The sequence below is a fragment of the Dendrobates tinctorius genome, unplaced genomic scaffold (genome assembly GCF_039654945.1).
Source record: "Dendrobates tinctorius isolate UK_male_01 unplaced genomic scaffold, ASM3965494v1 ptg000103l, whole genome shotgun sequence".
NCBI classification, from domain to species: Eukaryota; Metazoa; Chordata; class Amphibia; order Anura; family Dendrobatidae; genus Dendrobates; species Dendrobates tinctorius.
In genome coordinates, this window is record NW_027361771.1 from 38,019,118 (window position 1) to 38,042,542 (window position 23,425).

A 23,425-nucleotide genomic window follows, 5' to 3' on the forward strand; every position below is an offset into this window, starting at 1 on the left:
GACAGGTACTGAGGAAAAGAAAGAAAGAAAACAGAGAGCGCGAGAAAGAAAGAACAGAGAGAGGAAGAACAGAGAGTGAAGAATGGACAGAGAGAGAAAGAAGAAAGAACAGAGAGAAAGAAAGAGGGGAAAGAAAGAACAGAGAAAGAAAGAGGGGACTGAAAAAACAGAGAGAGACAAAGAACAAAGAGAGAGTAAGAAAGAAAGAAGTAAAGAAAGAATGTAAAAGAACAGAGAGAGGAAAGAAAAAGAAAGAGGGGAAAGAAAGAACAGAGAGAAAGAACAGAGAGAGAGGAAAAAAAAGGATTAGAGAGAGAAAGAACAGAGAAAGAAAGAAACAGAGAGAGAGAAAGAGAGAACAGAGAGAGAAAGAAAGAAATAAAGAAAGATTCTATAAAGATACTATAGTAGCCCAGCTCCAATTGTAATGCCCACCTGAGCCTCCCGCTGCAGGACATATCATGGTCCGCTTACATAGCCGGCATCCCCGATTCAAAGGCGATCCTGCTGTCCGCGCTGTCGGAGGAGGACATGGTGATGGATCTGAAGCAATCCCTGAAGTCCCTCCATGGTTCCGTCACAATCTCCTCATGAAATTGTCTCATTTTCCAGTCAGCTTCCAGCACATCACTTCCGGTGGAACGTCATGTGCGAGTTTTAAAGTGCTCCTCAGGGCTCCGACGTGTACTCTTGTGTACGTGGGAAAAGCCTGCTTTGTATGTCTCATACACACTTGGCTCCGCTCCGTACATCCCGTACACACATGGCTCCACTCCGTACACACACGGCTCCGCTCCACACATGCCATACACACATAGCTCCGCTCCGCATACCCCATACACATGCAGCTCCGCTCCGTACACCAAATACACACACGACTCTGCTCCACACACCTCGTACACACACGGCTCCGCTCCGTACACCTCATACACACATGGCTCTGTACACATCGTACACACGCGGCTCCACTCTGTACACCTCGTACACGTGCGGTTCCACTGCGTACACCTCGTTTACATGCGGCTCCGTTCTGTACACCTCGTACACACGCGGATCCGCTTCGTACACCAAGTACACACGCGGCTCCGCTCTGTACACCTCGTACACGCGTGGCTCCGCTCCGCACACATCGTACACGCGTGGCTCCGCACACCTCGTACACACGTGACTCCGTACACCTCGTACACATGTGGCGCCGTACACCTCATACACACACAGCTCCGCTCCGTACACCTCGTGCACACACAACTCCGCTCCGTACACCTCGTACACACTTGGCTCCGTACACCTTGTAGACACGTGGCTCCGTACACCTTGTACACATGCGACTCCGCTCCGCACACCTCGTACACGCGCGGCTCTGCACCATACACCTCAAACACATTTGGCTCCGTACACCTCATACACACACAGCTCCGCTCCGTACACCTCGTGCATACACAACTCTGCTCCGTACACCTCGTACACACTTGGCTCCGTACACCTTGTAGACACGTGGCTCCGTACACCTTGTACACAAGGACTCCGCTCCGTACACCTCGTACACACGCGGCTCTGCTCCGTACACCTCGTACACACGTGGCTCCACTCCGTACACCTCGTACACACGGGCTCCGCTCCGTACACCTCGTACAGATGCAGCTCCGCTCTGTACACCTCGTACACACGTGGCTCCGCTCTGTACACCTCGTACACAAACAGCTTCACTCCGTACACCTCGTACACACGTGGCTCCGCTCCGTACACACGCGGCTCCGCTCCGTACACCTCGTACACACGCCGCTCCGCTCCGTACACCTCGTACACACGCAGCTCCACTCCGTACACCTCATACACATGCGGCTCCACTCCGTACACCTCGTACACACGCCGCTCCGCTCCACACACCTCGTACACACGCGGCTCCGCTCCTCACTCCTCGTATACGCACAGCTCCGCTCCGTACACCTCGTACACATGGCTCCGCTCATTTCCTGCCAGGCTTTAACTTCCTGACTGATGTCTTGAGATGTTGCTTCAGTATTACCACATAGTCTTCTTTTCTGATGGTATGTTGGGAAGGGGGAAGCTCCATCTTTTTGTGTGTACTTCCTGGGACACTCATGTTTATTTGCCCTCCTGCAACTGCTCCAACTTGTGTTTGCTTACCTGGTAATGCATATCTGGTACGATTAATATATCTGTTCTTGCAATACAGTATTGTACAGAAATGTGATTAAGTGTATAGCAGCCAGTACATAGGAGATGTGATTATTAGATATCTGTGCATTTCCATGTTCAAGTTTGAATCACACTGTATACTTTCCTGTTAATTGTAAAGTACCAGCTGTGTGATTATTTGCCCAGTACTTACCTATGTTGTTTGTATTGCTATGCAGTGACCCATGTGACAGCTAGGGGGCGCTGTATGGGCTTTCCAGTACATGCATGCAGGCGTTTCCTTTATTGTGATGGGGAAATGGTGAGCGGCAGGATTGTAAATGGCCAATATGTATCACAAGGGTGGGTGCCTTGTGATGGAAGCTGGAACGTGTATTGATCAGCAGAGGTACTGCTGAGGGTTTGTTACTGTGTATAAGAGAAGCTTCCAGGTGACTTGGTGAGATGGGTGTTGGACGGTCTCAGGAGGGACGTACATCTTGAATAGCACCCGCTGAGGCCCTGGACCTGGTGTGTTAGGAGACCGTGGGAGGAGGGTTGGATCCCTGAATAGCACACGGTGAGGCCTGTGTGTTGGATGGTTCCAAAGTGGGGACGGACATCCTGAATAGCACACTGACAGGCCAGGTGTGTTTGCAGAGTCATTGACAGCACTGCATTGGGGGAGCTACTGTCCGTCTGTGGATCTGGACTGTCAGGTGGCCTGGTGAGCAAGGCATTGTCTGGGATGGTGATCCCAGTTCGGCAGCTTCCCTGAGAGAGAGGACTACCAAAGAGTCGGCATCTGGAGCAGGAGTTCCTGCGAGGTAACCCCCGACATGGGGATATAACTGTTGGTGCTTGTGAGGTTCTATGAACGTTAATGAACTGTTTGGCGTGCGGTCGCCCACAGTCACTGGACAGAGAGGACCAGCGTGTTTAGGGACTGCAAGGAAAAGCCATAACCTGTAAATGTCCAGCACAATGTGTTAAGCCTGTGAAGTGTAACATGGCCTACAGCGGTTTATGATGTTTGAAAAAACCAAAATGTATTTTTTATGTGAAAAAACCTGTGCCTGACCCTGTTAATCTGCTGCCAAGTGAGTGTCCCCCAACACTAACAATAAGCGCTACCTTACAGTATTCTTATAGTTTTATGTTCTATACCTGATGTAGACAAGTTAGTCTACAGAGAACGGTCTGCTTATTTGGAAGACAGAAGTGGTTTATGCTTTATGTCAGATTGCACACTGTATTGTGTATGAAGACAGAACAGTAAAACAGATGCTAGACACCAGCGATAGAAAATATGACTTATGGAGCCGCTTGTACCCACACCGCATTGCCTGAGGGTACTGCAGCGGCTGCCATACAGTCACAATTACCGAGAGCGCAGCCCTCCAACAAGTCTGACATATCTCAGACCATGCTGAAGTTTGTTTATACCCACTCTGAGACTCCCTGCACTCTACAAACAGACACACTATGTCCACAAGCCTGTCACCTTCACTCAGAACGAGGTCCTAAACAAGCCACTCTAGCAAGTCTTCATCAAAAAATTCTGCTGTTCTCGCCCATGCAGAAGCTGAGGCGGCAAAAGTAAGATCCTCCTTCGCTGTGCAAGAGATGCAGTTAAAGGGAACCTGTCAGCAGGATTGTGCATAGTAACCTACACACAGTGTCAGGTCGGCACCGTTATACTGAATAAAGTGATACCTTGGTTGATGAAATCCATCTGGTGGTTGTTTCTTAATCTTTATTTTCAGTTTTGTGTTAATGAGATTCTCCTGTCCTAAGGTGGGGCTGGGGTATATGGTATTCATAATGACGACCCAGATAACCGTGTGGCCACTGGACTTGGGTAGGCCCACCACAAAGTCCATGCCGACCATTTCCCAGGGCCTGTCTGCCACCGGCAGAGGGTAAAGCAACCCAGCGGGTCTTTGCCGAGAGGGTCTGTTCTGGGCGCAGGAGATGCATGCCCGAATGTAGTCTCCAACGTCCCGGGCCATATGCGGCCACCAATATGTCCTCGCCAGTAGCTCAGAGGTCCACTTCACCCCAAAGTATCCACCCACCCTGGATGCGTGAACCCAAGAGAGGACCTCCGGTCACAAACGGGCAGGGACAAATGTCTTCCCCGGAGGCACCGACTCAAGGGCGAATGGACCACCAGTCCTCAGACTCTCAGAAGGGACAATTAGCCGAGGCTCCTCATCCTCCTCCTCCGCTGACACCACGGTGCGAGAGAGAGCATCGGCCCAGACGTTCTCACCGAAAAGGAAATGAAGGGTGAAGTGGAACCAGGAGAAGAAAAGGGACCATCTGGCCTGGCGAGAATTCAGCCGCTGGGCTGTCTGTAGGTAGAACAAGTTCTTATGGTTGGTGAACACCTGGAAAGGGAACCGAGCCCCTTCCAGGAGGTGTCTCCCCTCCGAGAATGCCAATTTCATTGCTAGCAACTCCCTGTCCCCGATGGAATAGTTCCTCTCCGCCGGTGAAAAGGTCTTGGAATAGAAGTGGTTCCGACCCTAAGCGTCCTTCTGAAAGAGGAATGCTCCAGCACCGACGGAAGAGGCATCCACCTCCAAGATGAATGGCCTAGCTACATCGGGACGATGTAGAATAGGAGCGCTAGCAAAGTGGGACTTGATTGAGAAAAAGGCCTTGGATACCTGTTCTGACCATAACTTGGGGTTTGCTCCCTTCTTGGTGAGGGCAACCAAGGGCGCTACCAAGGTGGAGAAGTGGGGAATGAAGTGGCGGTAGTAGTTCACGAACCCTAGAAAGCACTGCACCACTTTGAGGGACTGGGGTTCCAGCCAGTCCATTACCGCCTGCAGTTTGGCAGGATCCATAACCAAACCCTGGGCAGAGATAATATAGCCCAGGAAAGGCAAGGACTCCTGCTCAAACAGGCACTTTTCCAACTTGGCGTAGAGGGAGTTAGCTCGCAAGCGAGCGAAGACTTTGCCAACCTCTCTCCGGTGGGAGTCCATATCTGGAGAGAAGATGAGGATGTCATCCAGATAGACAACCACCGAAGTGGAGAGCATATCCCGAAAGATATCATTGACAAAGTCCTGGAAGACAGCCAATGCATTACAAAGACCAAAAGGCATAACCAGATACTCATAATGGCCATCTCTGGTGTTAAGCGCTGTCTTCCATTCGTCCCCCTCACGGATGCGTATCAGGTTATAGGCCCCCCGCAGATATAATTTGGTGAAAACTCTCTCTCCTCGTAATCTATTGAACAGTTCCTATATCAAGGGCAGAGGATACTTGTTCTTAACGGTAATAGCGTTAAGACCCCTGTAATCGATGCATTGTCGCAGTTCTCCATTCTTCTTCTGGACGAAGAAGAATCCCGCTCCCGCTGGTGACACTGATTTCCTAATGAATCCTTTTGACAGATTTTCCCTGATGTATTGAGACATGGCCTCTGTCTCCGGGAGAGATAATGGGTAGCCTTGACCCCGGGGAGGCTCAGCACCCGGCAAGAGGTCAATAGAACAGTCATAGGGGCGATGCAGTGGAAGGGTTTCCGCCGCCTTTTTGGAGAACACATCTGCATACTGACGATAGTGTTTGGGGAGTGAGGAAAGATCTGCGGGGACCTCGGTAGAGGCAACCTGAAGGACTTCACATAGAGACGTCACTGGTAAGTCAGTATGTTTCCTGTACACTGATACTATACACCAGTGATCCCCAACTATTCTTACCTAGAGAGCCACATTCAGCTCTGAGAGAAAGTCGTGAGATACATCCAGCTCCACTCACAGTAATCGCAACCAAAGTCACCATTACGGGTATAACGATAACCAAAGCTTTTCCACAGAAATCACCCCAAAGCAGTATACCAAGATCCAGAGGTCGCTACAGTATTTTCCCATCCAGCACTCCCAACGCACTGTATCATCCAGCTTCAAGCACCTCCTCTGACATGTAGTATTATCCTGTCTGCAGCGTATCATACTTAAATTGTCTCTAAACCCCCAAGACCAGTATATGTGCTTCCAGATCTGCTCTTCTGTGCAGGGCAACTCACAAAATTCACCATTTTGAGATGTGCTCCTCATACCTGTTTGCTAGACCTGGAGCTAATGCACCAAGCTGGCAGACACCCACGAGCCACAATTCATGTGGCTCCCGAGCTACAGGTTAAGGACCCCTGCTATACACTATATACAGATCTTCTGTGTATAATGTCACTGGTGATCACTGTATTACCTGTACTCTGACACTACATACTGAGCTCCTGTGAATAATGTCACTGGTGATCACTGTATTACCTGTGCACTGACACTATATACAGAGCTCCTGTGTATAATGTCTCTAGTGATCACTGTATTACCTATACACTGACACTATATACAGAGCTCCTGTGTATAATATCACTGCTGATCACTGTATTACCTGTACACTTACACTATATACAGAGCTCCTGTGTATAGTGTCACTGATGATCCATGTATTACCTGTTCACTGACACTATATACAGAGCTCCTGTGTATAATGTCACCGATAATCACTGTATTACCTGTACACAGACAACAGACACTGCATACTAAGTACAGATCTCCTCTGTATAATGGCACTTATGGTAATAGTATTGCTTTTGTTTTTTTTATTAATGATCACATTGCAGTATTCAGTCACCATGTGGTGGTAATATGTGGTCTGGTCATGGTGTGGTAGTATTTGTCCCTTGTATGTGATATTATTCTGTCACTGTGGTGGTAATATGTGGTCTGGTCATGGTGTGGCTGTATTTGTTCCTTGTATGTGGTATTATTTGTCACCATGTGGTGGTAATATGTGGTTTGGACATGGTGCGGTGGTATTTGTCCCTTGTATGTGATATTATTTGGTCACTGTGGTGGCAATATGTTGTCTGGACATGGTGCAGTGGTATTTGTTCCTTGTATGTGGTATTATAGGGCACTGTGTGGTGGTAATATGTGTTCTGGACATGGTTCGGTGGTATTTGTCCCTTTGGATGTGATATTATTGGTCATTTTAAAAATTGAAAAATAAATAAAAATATATGTAAAAAAAAAGTACTGGATATTTTAACAAATGTTTAATAGGTTAGAGTAGAGTAGGGCCTGGCCAAAAGAGTCTACTTATCATGGTGGCAGATTTAAAAAATCTTTTGGCCAGAACAAGAGCTGCTGTGATCTGGAGATGGGAACTGTTAATGTGTGATTGGTGAGAAGTGGAGTTTTTCCAAGAGAGAGCGGCGTGATTGTGGACAGTTTGAGGGGTGGAGGCGGGGCAGGGGTGGAGCCTGGGTAGAGTCTCAAGGGGGCCCCGAAAATTTTGCCAGTATGGGGCCCAGAAATTCCTAGTGGCAGCCCTGGCTCCAAATGCCACAAATGTGAATATCTCAGCAATTGAACAACACAGAGCATAATGGAAAAGAAGGGCAGAATCAGGGGAGCTCAGGGATTTTTACAAGTCATTTAATAAAGAAAATTTTTTGAGCAAGTGACATGTCTTCTCTAAAACTACATGCCCATAAAGAAAAAAGTTTTAGATGTTATTTGTGGCTAGCCTGTTTTTGCTTTTTATAGGGAATCAAACTGTGTCCATCTGATTATGCTATTTTCACATTTCTATAATAGTTTGTGTTTTTCAGCAATTTATGCTACAGTAGCTCATCTGCGGGATGGGACCTGAAAGTTAGCCCCTTGGATGGCATGATCCTGGCACTGGTTGTTCTTTCTTAGATCACTTTCACCAGGAACAGTAGACAGGCCCAGTCATTTTAAAACTACTCTTACCCAGTGCCTAGCTATCACAGTTTGGCCCCTATTAACCTCTTGAAGACCTATATTTACGTCTTGTGTTGTATCCCTGACTTTGAGGCGGGCTCATATGCTGAGCTCACATCTATATTGACATATGATTGTTCACTTGCTGCCTAATATATTGCAGAAATTGACCAATGTAATCAATGTTGTTCACGTTGTGGTTTTAATGTTAAGACTGATCTGTCTACATACCGAATCAGTTCCACATAGTTGACCTCAATAGTGTATTTCACTTCTTTGTGTATACATGAACAGATGATGTTTGGAATAATAATTGGTTGATTAATATTTTATTACAATAGCTGGCACTTTACCATACAACGCTGTGAGCATATTGTGCCCCACAAAAACATTTTGAGGATCAGATGTCAGTTGACTCTTTGACGAAGCCCGGTAATGATTTCTCATCTACCCTTCTTATCTGTTCCTTGTCAGAAGCTGAGGCTTGTGACTTGTTCATAATTAAAGATACACCTGATCCTTTAACTACAATGGTTACGCTATAATTAAAGAAACCATGGCTAAAGGGTTTTTACCATACAGACTTGGTTACAGATTAGGATTAACAATTTCAATTTCATGTCAATAGTTGATTTTGGTGTGTACCACTGCTTGAAAGCAGGCCACTAAACTGATGTAGAGTCTAATATTGGGACAATTGATCGTTGATGACTTGGTAATTACTATGTGATATACATAATAGATGTGGAGGTTTCATGTTCTGAAATGTAATACTATTGGAAGGGAATATGAAGTGTGGACAGGTCTTCCAGTGAATGTGTAGAACAAGGACAACTAGTACAAGGAGTGAGACAGCAAAGTAATGTTCTTCTTCCTAAGAGAAACCCAGCGTTCTCTAAATGAGAACAATGAGAGCGGAGCTGGAAGATCAAATTCAACAGTTTCACGAAAGAAATTCATGAAATCAAGGGCTAAAATCAAATCTGGAGAAGATGTATCAGAGACTCCAACAGAAAAAGAAGACACGGTCCCAGCAAGAGAGCAGAGGATTCCTATTGCTGAAACCCCTGTGCTACGGTCCCTACGAGAGCGACTAAAGTGCGGCAATGGATTACAGGTAGGAGAATTACAATGTACCCCCAAGCTATTTATAAGTCCATGCATGTAGCTCCTTCAATGACAAGTCCTCAAATCTTTTGCATGGCCAGTCCGTTCTTCCATTACTGAGAAATCAACATTTTTTATTAATATGCAAATTAGGCCAAATACCCGAATATACCCGTGTATAAGCCGACCCCCCCTAATTTTGCCACAAAAAACTGGGAAAACTTATTGACTCGCGTCTAAGCCTAGGGTTAATGGTGGTCTAAGAAGATGCTCCATAGATAAACCCCCATATGCTGCTGCACAAGGGTTAATGCTGGCCCAAGAATATGCTCCATAAATACCCCCATATGCTGCTGCACAATGGTTAATGCTGCCCCATAAGATGCTCCATAAATACCCCCATATGCTGCTGCACAAGGGTTAATGCTGCCCCATAAGATGCTCCACAAATAGCCCCCATATGCTGCTGTACAAGGGTCAATGCTGCCTCATAAGATGCTCTATAAATACCCCCCATATGCTGCTGCACAAGGGTTAATGCTGCCCCATAAGGTGCTCCATAAATAGCCCCCATATGCTGCTGTACAAGGGTCAATGCTGCCTCATAAGATGCTGCATAAATACCCCCCATATATTGCTGCACAAGGGTTAATGCTGCCCCATAAGATGCTCCACAAATAGCCCCCATATGCTGCTGTACAAGGGTCAATGCTGCCTCATAAGATGCTCTATAAATACCCCCATATGCTGCTGCACAAGGGTTAATGCTGCCCCATAAGATGCTCCACAAATAGCCCCCATATGCTGCTGTACAAGGGTCAATGCTGCCTCATAAGATGCTCTATAAATACCCCCCATATGCTGCTGCACAAGGGTTAATGCTGCCCCATAAGATGCTGCATAAATACCCCCCATATATTGCTGCACAAGGGTTAATGCTGCCCCATAAGATGCTGCATAAATACCCCCCATATATTGCTGCACAAGGGTTAATGCTGCCCCATAAGATGCTGCATAAATACCCCCCATATATTGCTGCACAAGGGTTAATGCTGCCCCATAAGATGCATAAATACCCCTTATTAACTGCTGCTGCAATTAAAAAAAAATGACATTCACCTCTCCGTCGCTGGGGGCCTGGTGCCGGTGTACTGAGCCCCCGACACCGGCGATATTTACCGGTCCCTGTTCCATCACCATCCACCGCTGTGTCTCCCTGGTCTCTGCAGTGATGTTCAGCAGAGGGCGCGCACTGACTACGTCATCCTGCCCTCTGACCTGAAAGTCACAGCAGGAGGACCCGGAGACACAGCGGTGCACGGCGATGGAACGGGGACAGGTGAATATTGCTCTGCCCCATCATACTCACCCCTTCCTGGCGCACAGTCTTCTCTGCAGCCCCTGCTTCTCCATCGGTCATCTGCTTCCTGCATTCAGCGGTCACGTGGTACCGCTCATTAAACTCATAAATATGCACATATTCATTAGTTTAATGAGCGGTACCACGTGACCGCTGAACTCAGGAAGCAGACGACCGAGGGAGAAGCAGGGGCTGCAGAGAATTGCCAGGAGGGGGTAAGTATGGTCTCTGACACCCCCGCTCCCCCTCCCCAGCCCCCCCTATATATGACTCGTGTATAAGCCGAGAGGGGGACATTCAGCCCAAAAAAATGAGCTGAAAATCTCGGCTTATACACGAGTATATACGGTAAGTATTTGTATATCTGAAAAGGGAAGTGAGGAGTTTGACAAAGGAAAATCGTTCCCTTTGTAATCCTATTGACACCCCCACAGAATGATAAAGGGGTGTCGACAACTTGCTCTTGCAACGGGAGGCCTGACAATGGTTATATCACTAACCCAACTAGATCCTGCCAGGGGCAAGACCTGATAGGCTAGCTGTCAGTCAAACACTAAGAGGTTAGATAATACAATGTGCAACATAAGTAGCACACTGTATGATCAATACAATCTAAGGATTACATGATCAAGTGCCTTTGTGAGACTAGTGGGTCAAAATTTAGAAAGAAAAACATGTTTTAAAGATTTAAAAATAAACATGTAAAGATCCCTCGGACGTAGCATGTTTATCAAGCTACAGACGGCACCAACAGTCCTTAGGATATTTCCTCAAATCCAGACAACATACGATCGTAGCACTTGTATCCAGGCCATCCATATGTGGGCACAAGGATCTCGGCGACATATCCTCAGCCCTCGATGTCACTATATCAACCATTCAGTAAACATGTGGCTTTTTGTTCTCCCTCTCCCGGGATCAGCCCTCTGGATGGGCAGAAGTGTTCTTAAGCCCCCGTTACACACTGCGATATCGCTAGCAATATCGCTGTAATGTCACTGGTTTTGTGACGTAGCAGCGATACTGCTAGCGATATCGCTACATGTGATACTTACCTCCGACCGGCTCCCCCGCTGGTTATCGCTGGTCGCGCGAGAAGGTCCTGGATCATTTCTCGTCGGGCGCTTCCTGCTGGGCTTCCTATGGCGCCGACGAGCGACGCGTGGACGCGGGCGGGAGAACGTCAGGATCGCCACGTCTGACAAGTAAGTAGCGACCCCCGACCCCAGCGATGTCGCTGGTGAGATCTGCCTGTGTGGCAGCTCACTAGCGACCACTTAGCAATGCACCAGCGATCCATATCGTTGTCGGGATCGCTGGTGCATCGCTAAGTGTAACGGTACCTTTACCTTCCCTCTTAAATATTTGCTGAAGAAAGTTCCAGAAGCCCAGTCTCCACCCTATCTGCAGCTTGTGTATTAGGGATTCCCCCTGCAGAGAGGAACAAAAACACACATGTCTTCACCAGATGAAGGACAGAAATGCTAAAGTAGGCCTTATGTATATATGAGATCCTGCCCACACTTCTTCTTCTGCTTTCTGTCACTGAATAGAAACATTGATTTGTGAGGCTGAACACTTTCCAGGAGAGATTTGTGCACCTTAAATTGACAAGCTAGCAAATCTCTAATAAAATGAAACAAAAAGATCAATGTACTGGTGCTCCATGCTGGAAAAGTCTGTATCCATTAGAGCCATAAACTCCACTCTACATCCTTTGGTCCAATAGTCTTTAGTCTGTGGCCAGCTCCTCACACTAGGTATCAGAATACAGTGTTCCAAAAATATATGTTTTTTTCCAGTCAGTTCTTGTAAAAAGAGGCAAAACATAAAACATCCCATACAAATTTGGTATTGGCATGATCATATCAAGCCGTAGAATACTAAAGATAGCATGACAATTATAAATATATGTGAATAATGTATGTAAAAAATAAACAAAATATAAAATTGGTGTTTTTCTTACCTTTTTACCTACAAAAAGTTAATAAAAGTGACCAAAAAGTCACACACAGCATAAAATGCCACTAATGAAAACTACATCTTGTCACACAAAAAAAAAGTTCTTGTACAGTTCCACTGATGGAAAATTTTAAAAAGAATGGTGACCCCTACAAAACAAATTATATTTTTTCAGAGTGTATTAATTATACAAAAATAATGAAAAAAATTATATAAATTTGACATCGCCATATTCTTGCTGACCTACAAAATAGTCAAAACTTTCCTTATGCTTCAATGGACTGCTGAAGGCTCCCGTCGCCGCCATCTTGGTCCTCTTATGAAGCCCAGCCTGTGGGTGAGCGTCATAGGAGAACATCTTTTACAATAAATACTGCAATACTATGGTTATACAGTATATAGCATAAATGATGACAAGTGCAAGTCTCCAAAAGGGGATTTAGAAAAATAGAGAAAAAACTAACCACTTTACAACCATGGACATATCTATACGTCCAACGTCCAGGTTAGCTGGTACTTACTGACCTTGAACGTACGGATACATCATGGCTATTTTGCTCGTACAGAGCCTGAGCGTGCGATTGGTGCCAGGTGTTAGCTTATTCTGACAGCCAACACCTGACACTCCAATCAGTGCCGTCATTGCGAGGGACCGTTCGTTGCCATTGTGACCAGATGTCATCATGACGACATCCAGGTCACCAGAGCTACAAGACTTGCTACACCATGCTCAGAGCATACTGTAGCAAGTTTCTCTGTCACTGCAGTGCTGATTTTTTCATTTTCACATCTCTATATTATAAAAATTCTGTGAAGCACCTGGGGGTTCAAGGTTCTCACCACACATTTAGATAAGTTCCCTGAGTGGTCTAGTCAAAATGGTGTCACATATGGGCGGTTTCCACTGTTTACGCATATCAGGGGCTCTCCAAACGTGACATGGCGTCCGCTAATACTTCCAGCAAATTTTACCTTCAAAAAGTCAAATGGTGCTTCATCTCTTTTGAGCGCTGCCGTGCGCCCAAACAGTGGTTTTCCTCAACATATTGGATATCGGCATGCTCAGAAGAAATTGTACAATAAATTTTAGATTCATTTTTTCATGTTACCCTTGTAAAAATAAAAAGATTTGGGTGTAAAGTAAAATTTTTGTGAAAAAAATGTTAAATGTTCATTTTTTTTCCACATTCAAAAGATTCCCGTGAAGCATATGAAGGGTTAATAAAACTTCTTGAATGTGGTTTTGAGTACATTGTAGGGTGCAGTTTTTAGAACAGTGTCACTTTTGGGTATATTCTGTCATATAGACCCCTCAAAGTCACTTCAAATTTTCCTTTCAAAGGAAAACTGAGAAATCTCTGGTTAATTTATCACCCATATAACTTCCTAACAAAAAAAATTGTTTCAAAAATTGTGCTAATGCAAAGTAGACATGTGGGAAATTAACTATTTTGTGTGACATAGCTTTCTGTTTTAAGGGCATAAAAATTAAAAGTTTGAAGATTTCAACGCAAGTCGTATTGAAGAAATGTTACCACTATCATAAAGTACAATATGTCACAAAAACTCCTCTCAAAATCAGTGGGATGCAATGAAGCGTTCTAGAGTTATTACCTCTTAAAATTACACTAGTCAGAAATGTAAAATTTGGCGTGGTCATGAAAGTGAAAACAGGCTTGGGGCTAAAGGGGTTAAAAGCTGTGAAATAACTGTGGGCAAAGCATAAAATCATTATTGCGCATACGCCATTACGTTCTATGGCCCAGAAGTATTGCGATACTTCCGAGCCATAGAACATAATGGCGTATGCCGGCACATGCGCAATAATGATTTTATGCTTTGCCCACAGTTGGGCAAAGCATACTGCGCAAGCGCGGGAGGACATTTCAATGTGCACGCGCTGCAAGTCTATGGGATCTGTGATATTCACAGAACACAATATGTACAGCAAGCCGAGGAGGGGGGGAGAATAAGCACCGTCCATCGGACTGGACCGCAGTGATTTACATACACCGCAGGAGAGCTAAAATTGGCATTTATGCATCAAAGGTGGGGAGTCAGGGGATATCAAAAGTACTGCTATAATGCTTATGTGACACTAAATTGAATGATATCTTTACATCATATCACAAAAAATGGGTGACAGATTCCCTTTAATGAATAATTAGACTATACCTTTTTCTGCAAATTGTAAATCAAGTGCAATAGCACTACTCATAAGTACTACTTCCTAGGGGCCTACGAGAGGATTCGCCTGTGCTCTAGCAGGCCAGTCCGAGTCTGCGGCCACCAGTCATTGATTGACAACATTCTCCCTATTACTGTGGAGTAGCAGCAGGGGGACAAGGGAGCCTGCACATCATGTTCATATGGGACTCATTGGCGACAGCGCTGGCAGCTCACTGCAAGCATTAACCCCATATTCATAAATATTGCACTTCTGAATGCTACTTTCATAGCAGAGATGAAGCAGTAGACAGGCTTCCCTTTAGAAAAGAATTGTAATGATGCTCTGTGCCGCCAACGCTTTAATGTTAGAATCATTTATAATTAGCCAGGCTTTGTTCCCGCTTGTGTAAACTGACCTGATTTTGCAGGCTCAGCAATTGTGGGGTTAATCCAAGTATTAAAGTCATACATACACAAATTTATCTTCTAAAGGAATACGGAGTGACACAGAACAAAAGAAGAAAGCGGACTCCAAAGTTCATAAATCAAGTAAATAAAATATGAATAACCTTCATTACATATCAAAATGCATAACATCACGGGAATGCAGTGAAAAATGGGGGCACAAAACCCAAAGGAGGAGAAAAATACACCACAATGTCATATGTGCAACAAGATATATAGTGATGGTGTTACAATCTTGTGACGGTACAGATGTATCATTGCAGTCACAAAAGAATCATGTCATTAACTACCGTATATGCCATAGGGACAGACCATAAGAGGGTTAAAACAATGTACATGTCAATAATAATCTTTATTTATATAGCGCCAACATATTCCGCAGCGCTTTACAGCGCTGTCACAATATAATCATAGGTAGCTGTGCACCCATATGGTCAATTATAGATCCTAATGTGAAATGGACATAAGTGAACCTATGAGGCATAGTGCACAAAATGTGTGGCATACATACTGGTAGCGTGGTTACCCTGTCTGGATGGCACTCACCCCGATGCGCGTTCAGCTCTAGCCTTCGTTTTAGCCTTATCACGGCAATGTTTTATCCACACATCTCCGTTCCTCTCTCCTGCATCCATTTTTTGAATGTGTATGAAGAAGGTGGATAAATTTTTTTCTCTCGCCACTTCCGAGAAAATCATATCCCACTCTGATTACTGTCTAATTAACATAACTGCACCTGCCCTTAGCATCATTTTTTTTATTTGTAAAAGACGGCAGTTCAGCATTGAAACACGTAGTTGAATAAATAACTTGTATGCTACTACTAAAGGAGCAAGAACTGTTTTTCCATCTATACAGCCTATCTTTAGAGTGATTTTTTTCCTACTGGTGAGCTCTTTGGTTAGAGTCAAAGGGCAGTATAGCATTTATTAGGCTCTTTGGTTAGGGTCACAGAGCAGTATAGCATGTATTAGGCTCTGGTTAGGGTTACAGGGCAGTATAGCATGTATTAGGCTCTGGTTAGGGTTACAGGGCAGTATAGCATGTATTAGGCTTTTGGTTAGGGTCACAAGGCAGTATAGTATGTATTAGGCTCTTTGGTTAGGGTCACAGGGCAGTATAGCTTGTATTAGGCTCTTGGTTAGAGTCACAGGGCAGTAAAGTATGTATTAGGCTCTTGGTTAGGGTCACAGGGCAGTATAGCATGTATAAGGCTCTTTGGTTAGAGTCACAGGGCAGTATAGCATTTATTAGGCTCTTTGGTTAGGGTCACAGAGCAGTATAGCATGTATTAGGCTCTGGTTAGGGTTACAGGGCAGTATAGCATGTATTAGGCTCTTTGGTTAGGGTCAGAGGGCTGTATAGCATGTATTAGGCTCTTTGGTTAGGGTCACAGGGCTGTATAGCATGTATTAGGCTCTTTGGTTAAGGTCACAGGGTAGTGTAGTATGCATTAGGCTTAGTTTGGGGTTAGGGCAGTATAGTATGTATTAGGCTCTTGGTTAGGGTCACAGGGCAGAATAGCACGTATTAGGCTCTTAGTTTGGGGTTAGGGCAGTATAGTTGGGTATTAGGCTCTTGATTCGGGTCACAGGGCAGTATAGCATGTATTAGGCTCTTTGATTAGGGTCAAAGGGCAGTATAGCATGTATTAGGTTATTGGTTACAGTCACAGGGCAGTATAGCATGTATTAGGCTCCTTGGTTAAGGTCACAGGGCAGTATAGCTTGTATTAGGCTCTTTGGTTAAGTTCACAGGGCAGTATAGCATGTATTCGGCTCTTGGTTAGGGTTCACAGGGCAGTATAGCATGTATTAGGCTCTTGGTTAGGGTCACAGGGCAGTATAGCATGTATTAGGCTCTTTGGTTATGGTCACAGGGCAGTATAGTATGTAATAGGCTCTTTGGTTAGGGTCACAGAGCAGTATAGCATGTATTAGGCTCTGGTTAGGGTTACAGGGCAGTATAGCATGTATTAGGCTCTGGTTAGGGTTACACGGCAGTATAGCATGTATTAGGCTTTTGGTTAGGGTCACAAGGCAGTATAGTATGTATAGGCTCTTTGGTTAGGGTCACAGGGCAGTATAGCATGTATTAGGTTATTGGTTACAGTCACAGGGCGATATAGCATGTATTAGGCTCTTTGGTTGAGGTCACAGGGTAGTATAGCATGAATTAGGCTCTTTGGTTAGGGTCACAGGGCAGTATAGCATGTATTAGGCTCTTGGTTAGGGTTCACAGGGCAGTATAGCATGTATTAGGCTCTTGGTTAGGGTCACAGGGCAGTATAGCATGTATTAGGCTCTTTGGTTATGGTCACAGGGCAGTATAGTATGTAATAGGCTCTTTGGTTAGGGTCACAGAGCAGTATAGCATGTATTAGGCTCTGGTTAGGGTTACAGGGCAGTATAGCATGTATTAGGCTCTGGTTAGGGTTACACGGCAGTATAGCATGTATTAGGCTTTTGGTTAGGGTCACAAGGCAGTATAGTATGTATAGGCTCTTTGGTTAGGGTCACAGGGCAGTATAGCATGTATTAGGTTATTGGTTACAGTCACAGGACAGTATAGCATGTATTAGGCTCCTTGGTTAAGGTCACAGGGCAGTATAGCTTGTATTAGGCTCTTTGGTTAAGTTCACAGGGAAGTATAGCATGTATTCGGCTCTTTGGTTGAGGTCACAGGGCGATATAGCATGTATTAGGCTCTTTGGTTGAGGTCACAGGGTAGTATAGCATGAATTAGGCTCTTTGGTTAGGGTCACAGGGCAGTATAGCATGTATTAGGCTCTTGGTTAGGGTTCACAGGGCAGTATAGCATGTATTAGGCTCTTGGTTAGGGTCACAGGGCAGTATAGCATGTATTAGGCTCTTTGGTTATGGTCACAGGGCAGTATAGTATGTAATAGGCTCTTTGGTTGAGGTCACAGGGTAGTATAGCATGAATTAGGCTCTTTGGTTAGGGTCACAGGGCAGTATAGCATGTATTAGGCTCTTGGTTAGGGTTCACAGGGCAGTATAGCATGTATTAGGCTCTTGGTTAGGGTCACAGGGCAGTATAGCATGTATTAGGCTCTTTGATTATGGTCACAGGGCAGTATAGTATGTAATAGGCTCTTTGGTTAGGGTCACAGAGCAGTATAGCATGTATTAGGCTCTGGTTAGGGTTACAGGGCAGTATAGCATGTATTAGGCTCTGGTTAGGGTTACAGGGCAGTATAGCATGTATTAGGCTTTTGGTTAGGGTCACAAGGCAGTATAGTATGTATTAGGCTCTTTGGTTAGGGTCACAGGGCAGTATAGCATGTATTAGGCTCTTGGTTAGGGTCACAGGGCAGTATAGCTTGTATTAGGCTCTTGGTTAGAGTCACAGGGCAGTAAAGTATGTATTAGGCTCTTGTTAGGGTCACAGGGCAGTATAGCATGTATTAGGCTCTTTGGTTAGAGTCACAGGGCAGTATAGCATTTATTAGGCTCTTTGGTTAGGGTCACAGAGCAGTATAGCATGTATTAGGCTCTGGTTAGGGTTACAGGGCAGTATAGCATGTATTAGGCTCTTTGGTTAGGGTCACAGGGCTGTATAGCATGCATTAGGCTCTTTGGTTAAGGTCACAGGGTAGTGTAGTATGCATTAGGCTTAGTTTGGGGTTAGGGCAGTATAGTATGTATTAGGCTCTTGGTTAGGGTCACAGGGCAGAATAGCACGTATTAGGCTCTTAGTTTGGGGTTAGGGCAGTATAGTTGGGTATTAGGCTCTTGATTCGGGTCACAGGGCAGTATAGCATGTATTAGGCTCTTTGATTAGGGTCAAAGGGCAGTATAGCATGTATTAGGTTATTGGTTACAGTCACAGGGCAGTATAGCATGTATTAGGCTCCTTGGTTAAGGTCACAGGGCAGTATAGCTTGTATTAGGCTCTTTGGTTAAGTTCACAGGGCAGTATAGCATGTATTAGGCTCTTGGTTAGGGTTCACAGGGCAGTATAGCATGTATTAGGCTCTTGGTTAGGGTCACAGGGCAGTATAGCATGTATTAGGCTCTTTGGTTATGGTCACAGGGCAGTATAGTATGTAATAGGCTCTTTGGTTAGGGTCACAGAGCAGTATAGCATGTATTAGGCTCTGGTTAGGGTTACAGGGCAGTATAGCATGTATTAGGCTCTGGTTAGGGTTACACGGCAGTATAGCATGTATTAGGCTTTTGGTTAGGGTCACAAGGCAGTATAGTATGTATAGGCTCTTTGGTTAGGGTCACAGGGCAGTATAGCATGTATTAGGTTATTGGTTACAGTCACAGGGCGATATAGCATGTATTAGGCTCTTTGGTTGAGGTCACAGGGTAGTATAGCATGAATTAGGCTCTTTGGTTAGGGTCACAGGGCAGTATAGCATGTATTAGGCTCTTGGTTAGGGTTCACAGGGCAGTATAGCATGTATTAGGCTCTTGGTTAGGGTCACAGGGCAGTATAGCATGTATTAGGCTCTTTGGTTATGGTCACAGGGCAGTATAGTATGTAATAGGCTCTTTGGTTAGGGTCACAGAGCAGTATAGCATGTATTAGGCTCTGGTTAGGGTTACAGGGCAGTATAGCATGTATTAGGCTCTGGTTAGGGTTACACGGCAGTATAGCATGTATTAGGCTTTTGGTTAGGGTCACAAGGCAGTATAGTATGTATAGGCTCTTTGGTTAGGGTCACAGGGCAGTATAGCATGTATTAGGTTATTGGTTACAGTCACAGGGCAGTATAGCATGTATTAGGCTCCTTGGTTAAGGTCACAGGGCAGTATAGCTTGTATTAGGCTCTTTGGTTAAGTTCACAGGGCAGTATAGCATGTATTCGGCTCTTTGGTTGAGGTCACAGGGCGATATAGCATGTATTAGGCTCTTTGGTTGAGGTCACAGGGTAGTATAGCATGAATTAGGCTCTTTGGTTAGGGTCACAGGGCAGTATAGCATGTATTAGGCTCTTGGTTAGGGTTCACAGGGCAGTATAGCATGTATTAGGCTCTTGGTTAGGGTCACAGGGCAGTATAGCATGTATTAGGCTCTTTGGTTATGGTCACAGGGCAGTATAGTATGTAATAGGCTCTTTGGTTGAGGTCACAGGGTAGTATAGCATGAATTAGGCTCTTTGGTTAGGGTCACAGGGCAGTATAGCATGTATTAGGCTCTTGGTTAGGGTTCACAGGGCAGTATAGCATGTATTAGGCTCTTGGTTAGGGTCACAGGGCAGTATAGCATGTATTAGGCTCTTTGATTATGGTCACAGGGCAGTATAGTATGTAATAGGCTCTTTGGTTAGGGTCACAGAGCAGTATAGCATGTATTAGGCTCTGGTTAGGGTTACAGGGCAGTATAGCATGTATTAGGCTCTGGTTAGGGTTACAGGGCAGTATAGCATGTATTAGGCTTTTGGTTAGGGTCACAAGGCAGTATAGTATGTATTAGGCTCTTTGGTTAGGGTCACAGGGCAGTATAGCATGTATTAGGCTCTTGGTTAGGGTCACAGGGCAGTATAGCTTGTATTAGGCTCTTGGTTAGAGTCACAGGGCAGTAAAGTATGTATTAGGCTCTTGTTAGGGTCACAGGGCAGTATAGCATGTATTAGGCTCTTTGGTTAGAGTCACAGGGCAGTATAGCATTTATTAGGCTCTTTGGTTAGGGTCACAGAGCAGTATAGCATGTATTAGGCTCTGGTTAGGGTTACAGGGCAGTATAGCATGTATTAGGCTTTTGGTTAGGGTCACAAGGCAGTATAGTATGTATTAGGCTCTTTGGTTAGGGTCACAGGGCAGTATAGCATGTATTAGGCTCTTGGTTAGGGTCACAGGGCAGTATAGCTTGTATTAGGCTCTTGGTTAGAGTCACAGGGCAGTAAAGTATGTATTAGGCTCTTGGTTAGGGTCACAGGGCAGTATAGCATGTATTAGGCTCTTTGGTTAGGGTCACAGGGCTGTATAGCATGTATTATGCTCTTTGGTTTAGGGTCACAGGGCTGTATAGCATGTATTAGGCTCTTTGGTTAAGGTCACAGGGCAGTGTAGTATGTATTAGGCTCTTAGTTTGGGGTTAGGGCAGTATAGTATGTATTAGGCTCTTGGTTAGGGTCACAGGGCAGAATAGCATGTATTAGGCTCTTAGTTTGGGGTTAGGGCAGTATAGTATGTATTAGGCTCTTGGTTAGGGTCACAGGGCAGAATAGCACGTATTAGGCTCTTAGTTTGGGGTTAGGGCAGTATAGTATGTATTAGGCTCTTGATTAGGGTCAAAGGGCAGTATAGCATGTATTAGGTTCTTGGTTACAGTCACAGGGCAGTATAGCATGTATTAGGCTTTTTGGTTAAGGTCACAGGGCAGTATAGCATGTATTAGGCTCTTTGGTTGAGGTCACAGGGTAGTATAGCATGAATTAGGCTCTTTGGTTAGGGTCACAGGGCAGTATAGCATGTATTAGGTTATTGGTTACAGTCACAGGGCGATATAGCATGTATTAGGCTCTTTGGTTGAGGTCACAGGGTAGTATAGCATGAATTAGGCTCTTTGGTTAGGGTCACAGGGCAGTATAGCATGTATTAGGCTCTTGGTTAGGGTTCACAGGGCAGTATAGCATGTATTAGGCTCTTGGTTAGGGTCACAGGGCAGTATAGTATGTATTAGGCTCTTTGGTTATGGTCACAGGGCAGTATAGTATGTAATAGGCTCTTTGGTTAGGGTCACAGAGCAGTATAGCATGTATTAGGCTCTGGTTAGGGTTACAGGGCAGTATAGCATGTATTAGGCTCTGGTTAGGGTTACACGGCAGTATAGCATGTATTAGGCTTTTGGTTAGGGTCACAAGGCAGTATAGTATGTATAGGCTCTTTGGTTAGGGTCACAGGGCAGTATAGCATGTATTAGGTTATTGGTTACAGTCACAGGGCAGTATAGCATGTATTAGGCTCCTTGGTTAAGGTCACAGGGCAGTATAGCTTGTATTAGGCTCTTTGGTTAAGTTCACAGGGCAGTATAGCATGTATTCGGCTCTTTGGTTGAGGTCACAGGGCGATATAGCATGTATTAGGCTCTTTGGTTGAGGTCACAGGGTAGTATAGCATGAATTAGGCTCTTTGGTTAGGGTCACAGGGCAGTATAGCATGTATTAGGCTCTTGGTTAGGGTTCACAGGGCAGTATAGCATGTATTAGGCTCTTGGTTAGGGTCACAGGGCAGTATAGCATGTATTAGGCTCTTTGGTTATGGTCACAGGGCAGTATAGTATGTAATAGGCTCTTTGGTTGAGGTCACAGGGTAGTATAGCATGAATTAGGCTCTTTGGTTAGGGTCACAGGGCAGTATAGCATGTATTAGGCTCTTGGTTAGGGTTCACAGGGCAGTATAGCATGTATTAGGGTCTTGGTTAGGGTCACAGGGCAGTATAGCATGTATTAGGCTCTTTGATTATGGTCACAGGGCAGTATAGTATGTAATAGGCTCTTTGGTTAGGGTCACAGAGCAGTATAGCATGTATTAGGCTCTGGTTAGGGTTACAGGGCAGTATAGCATGTATTAGGCTCTGGTTAGGGTTACAGGGCAGTATAGCATGTATTAGGCTTTTGGTTAGGGTCACAAGGCAGTATAGTATGTATTAGGCTCTTTGGTTAGGGTCACAGGGCAGTATAGCATGTATTAGGCTCTTGGTTAGGGTCACAGGGCAGTATAGCTTGTATTAGGCTCTTGGTTAGAGTCACAGGGCAGTAAAGTATGTATTAGGCTCTTGTTAGGGTCACAGGGCAGTATAGCATGTATTAGGCTCTTTGGTTAGAGTCACAGGGCAGTATAGCATTTATTAGGCTCTTTGGTTAGGGTCACAGAGCAGTATAGCATGTATTAGGCTCTGGTTAGGGTTACAGGGCAGTATAGCATGTATTAGGCTTTTGGTTAGGGTCACAAGGCAGTATAGTATGTATTAGGCTCTTTGGTTAGGGTCACAGGGCAGTATAGCATGTATTAGGCTCTTGGTTAGGGTCACAGGGCAGTATAGCTTGTATTAGGCTCTTGGTTAGAGTCACAGGGCAGTAAAGTATGTATTAGGCTCTTGGTTAGGGTCACAGGGCAGTATAGCATGTATTAGGCTCTTTGGTTAGGGTCACAGGGCTGTATAGCATGTATTATGCTCTTTGGTTTAGGGTCACAGGGCTGTATAGCATGTATTAGGCTCTTTGGTTAAGGTCACAGGGCAGTGTAGTATGTATTAGGCTCTTGGTTAGGGTCACAGGGCAGAATAGCACGTATTAGGCTCTTAGTTTGCGGTTAGGGCAGTATAGTATGTATTAGGCTCTTGATTAGGGTCAAAGGGCAGTATAGCATGTATTAGGTTCTTGGTTACAGTCACAGGGCAGTATAGCATGTATTAGGCTCTTTGGTTAAGGTCACAGGGCAGTATAGCATGTATTAGGCTCTTTGGT

General features: G+C 45.0%; 2 protein-coding genes across 12 annotated transcripts in view; one reads left to right on the forward strand and one right to left on the reverse strand.

Annotated features, from left to right (window-relative positions):
• LOC141100051 (glutathione S-transferase P 1-like) overlaps window positions 1-15,617 on the reverse strand; it is a 78,656-nt gene extending 63,039 nt beyond the window's left edge. Inside the window, exon 1 of the mRNA XM_073588236.1 lies at window positions 15,529-15,617. The gene's annotated coding sequence lies outside the window, so the exon portion shown is untranslated. The remainder of the gene's footprint in view (window positions 1-15,528) is intronic.
• LOC141100048 (calcium-binding protein 2-like) overlaps window positions 1,964-23,425 on the forward strand; it is a 144,809-nt gene continuing 123,347 nt past the window's right edge. For 2 of the 11 annotated variants that reach the window (XM_073588225.1, XM_073588231.1), the window contains exons 1-2: window positions 2,035-2,165; window positions 8,799-9,036. In XM_073588225.1, the coding sequence (XP_073444326.1) occupies window positions 8,878-9,036 (159 nt within the window). In that variant the 5' untranslated portion in view covers window positions 2,035-2,165; window positions 8,799-8,877. Of the gene's footprint in view, window positions 2,166-2,399; window positions 2,462-2,516; window positions 2,967-8,798; window positions 9,037-23,425 lie in introns of those variants that run through there. The other 9 variants (XM_073588229.1, XM_073588234.1, XM_073588226.1 and 6 more) reach the window with 8 other exon arrangements.